Genomic DNA, 3,688 nt, shown 5'->3' on the forward strand with positions numbered 1-3,688 from the left:
TACAATATGGCTTAAAACAGAAATCTTTAGAAATAGTGGAAAATGAATATAGGTAGGATTCTAGGGAAAAGGAGGTGGTAACACAATGCTAAAACTGTGAAGAAAAGGATGTTGCATAAAAATATAAGTAAAAATACACATAATGTATTCAGCTCTGATTAGTCTATCAGTCTCTTCCACCAGAGAGTTATCATCTTGTGGGCAGGATCATGCCTTATCCATCATCTGCCCCCATCTTCCTTAGTAAAGCTCTCTGCACTTAGTAACTGTAGGGATTGAATTTTGTAGTTTTCAAATAATTAAATATTATTTATTTTAGAGACAATTTTTTAGAACAGCTTATTGCTATGCTTATTAGTAAATAAGGGCCAATACACGAAGTATTAAGCAGATTAAAGGACACAGACCAAAAGGATCTTTCTATGAATTACATAGGTAAGCCTTATCTAACCAAGTACCATTTCCCATGTATATAAATTATAATTTCCCCACATGAAGGCCTTTGAAGATTTTCTTTTTTAAAAATGACTAGAGGTAATATGAATTACTAGGGGTGACCTCTGGGGCTTCCTAGAATTGACTCTGCCCTTCATGTGACTGCCCTCCATGAGACACTATGAATCCAGTCTTATCTTTGGGACCTTTCCTCCAAATAATCAAGTGTTGGCAATAATCTCACTACTTGTGTATATATGTTGCTGTCTCTGGACTCCTTCCTTACTGAATCTTCTCCAAGAATTAGAAATCTTTGCTAATGCAAAATGGTCTTTTCTCAATGATTTTACTAAGAGCAACTTTGACTTCCTTATTCCTCAGGCTGTAGATCAGGGGGTTCAACATTGGAACAATAATGGAGTAAAACACAGAAACCACTTTGCTTTTGTCCATGGAGCTGACATTTGGTGGCTGCAGGTACATGAATGCTGCAGAACCGTAGGAGATTGTAACAGCCAAGATGTGGGAGCTGCATGTTCTGAAGGCTTTGGACCTGCCCTCAGTGGAGTGGATTTGCAGGATGCTGGCAATAATGGAGACATAGGAGACAACAATGGTCAAGGATGGTGCAAGAATATTAAATAAACTGAAGCACAAAAGTACCACTTCATTGATATAAGTGCTAGAGCAGGAGAGCTCCAATAGTGGATAAATATCACAGAAGTAATGGTTGATTACTTTAGCCTTGCAGAAAACTACCGTTAGCATGCAACCTGTGTGAGCTGTGGCACCAATCAAGCCCATCATATATACCTCAACTACCAGCCAGGAGCAAACCTGATAAGACATGGTGACATTGTAAAGCAATGGCTTACAGATGGCAACATAGCGATCATATGCCATCACGGCTAACATATGACTTTCTGATACAATAAAAAAAACGAATAAGTAGAGCTGAGTCATGCATTCAGGGTAGGAGATGATGTTCTCTGTCACAAAGTTCATCAGCATTTTGGGTGTAATGACAGTGGAATAGCAGAGATCAATGAGGGACAAACTACTGAGGAAATAGTACATGGGGGTGTGCAGGTGAGAATTGAGCCCAATCAGTGTGATCATGCCCAGGTTCCCCACCACAGTGACCACATAAACTCCTAGGAAGAAAAGAAAGAGGGGCAGCTGGAGCTCTGGTTTGTCTGTTAGCCCAGTGAGGATGAACTCAGTCACTGTGGAACGATTTCCTGATGCCATTTTCCTCTGGGAATTCTATGAAAGAAGAGAAGAAATTTGAGGTAGGTGTTTATTTATGCAGTGTGAAACAGATGTAAGTCTTATCATTCAGGTATCTCTGGTTCTCTCTCCCTGTGCCTGCTCTATGTTGGCAGTTAAAGACTCTGGGATCCCAGTATTATGGGTCATGCAAATAAACATCAGATGGAATTATATCTTTTTTAAAAATTTCTGTGTTATAAGACTTGGTCAGGCTCTGAACATCTAAAGAACTGTTCTGATAACTTAGAATACTGAGTATTCTAAGCCCTTTTGGCACAATGGTTTAGCACTGGACTGATAACTGGAAGTCTGGCAGTTCAAACTCACCCAGTGGCTCTGCTGGTGAAAGACCCGAAAATCTGCTTATGTAAAGATTAAAAAAACCTAGAAAACCTTATGGAGTAGTTCTACTCTGTCAGATGGGGTTGATATGAGTTGAAAATTGACTCAGTGGTACTTAACAACAGCCACAACAACAAAGCACTTACTATGCCTTATTTGCAATCCTCTCAACTCATGTGCAGAACAAATATTACCAGGAGACTTGTACCAGTTACTATCAATTTGATTCTGACTAATGTCGAGCTCACGTGTGTCAGAGTAGAACTGTGCTCCAGGGAGATTTCAACGGCTGATTTTTTGGAATTAGTTCAGCACAACTTTCTTCTGAGACACATTAACCATTTGAACTCTCTAGGGATTCCACCACAATTACTAATATACTTATATATTTGACTCACAGTGGTTTAATATTTGATGATAATTAGGCATATTATAAGCAAGTGATCAGTATATGAGAGAAGGCATTTCTGTCTCTATATGGGTCCTTCCCGTTTTCATCTTCCATTTCTTCTTTGAGCTATTCATGTCTGCTTTCCCCTCTTATCTCTTTATCATATCAGAGAAACCATTAAGTATAATTAATGTGAGACAAATATTAACATAATTTACAAAAGTAATGCATTGGCCCTCTCATGTAGGCTGCTTTCCTTTTATAGAGTACCTTGTCTAGTGGAAACAATTAAAAAATATAGAAATAGTGACTCTGGAAAGTAACCGAATGGCTGACATTAAGTATATCACTCAAATTGAGAGCCACATTCAGGAAGGAAGTACATTTTCTAATGAGGAGAAGCCAGAAGTTCCTATGACTAAAGGTAAAACTTATTCATCCCTAAAACACTGTGTGCTACATACTATTGTATAACCTGATGTGGTCCAGGACCTTGGAACTTTTGTTCCAAGGAATTCTTTTGTGGTGCTTCTAGCATGTCTTAGACATGTTGTCTTGGTGTGTTTTGCACTTACCTTCAAATCAAATCTTTTATCAATCCCTTGATGACATTAAAGATCATAGCAGAAGAATGTGTGTGTCTCAGATCTGAGTTTTGAAGGAAGTTGATGAGTTCCTGGCATGAGATACCATGATGACTGTTCTATGTTCAAAAGAACAAGATCAAAAAGATATCAGCAAAGATTGATGGTGTATCAAAAACAAGGAAAAGAGTGTTGAGATAAGAATGGATATGAGGGTGATATTACTATTTATTATAGGAAATTATTCAATGCTTACCAAGAAGTTATGCCCTTTTATCCATCCACCATTCATTGAGCACGGAAAAACGGTAAGCTCAGGATTCGTCATTGTGTGATCTAGTATAGATGCCAGCATAATTGGAATCACTGAAAAATGTTAATTATAGCTATAACAATTTTTTCCAACTCTTATGTTCTTTGAATCTAGCATGTATTTTGCATATGCTTTCCTTTTAGCAGAATGGTATTTCCAGGAGATATAAGTATTAGTAAACATCTTTTATTATTAATTTTATTTCCCACAGCTATGTCAAATTTATCTGTACTATTAAGAAACCATCATCAACAACTACAGTGAAAATCCAAGGTCACTATGAGTAAGACACTTAAGTCTCTCAAGTTTCAGTTTTTTTATCTATGAAATAGGCATAATAAGCTCATACCA

At 37.5% G+C, this 3,688-nt stretch overlaps 1 protein-coding gene across 1 annotated transcript; it reads right to left on the reverse strand.

The window, feature by feature from the left end:
- Positions 1 to 738: 738 nt before the first annotated feature.
- Positions 739 to 1,686, reverse strand: LOC126061031 (olfactory receptor 150-like). The gene has a single exon (XM_049857416.1). It carries the CDS (start codon positions 1,684 to 1,686, stop codon positions 739 to 741), a length of 948 nt encoding a protein of 315 aa, XP_049713373.1.
- Positions 1,687 to 3,688: the final 2,002 nt, after the last annotated feature.

The sequence above is a fragment of the Elephas maximus genome, chromosome 17, assembly GCF_024166365.1.
Source record: "Elephas maximus indicus isolate mEleMax1 chromosome 17, mEleMax1 primary haplotype, whole genome shotgun sequence".
NCBI classification, from domain to species: Eukaryota; Metazoa; Chordata; class Mammalia; order Proboscidea; family Elephantidae; genus Elephas; species Elephas maximus.

What these genes read in the sequence shown, in the direction of transcription:
- LOC126061031 (XM_049857416.1), bottom strand. Translation starts at nt 1,686, where the DNA reads ATGGCATCAGGAAATCGTTCCACAGTGACTGAGTTCATCCTCACTGGG.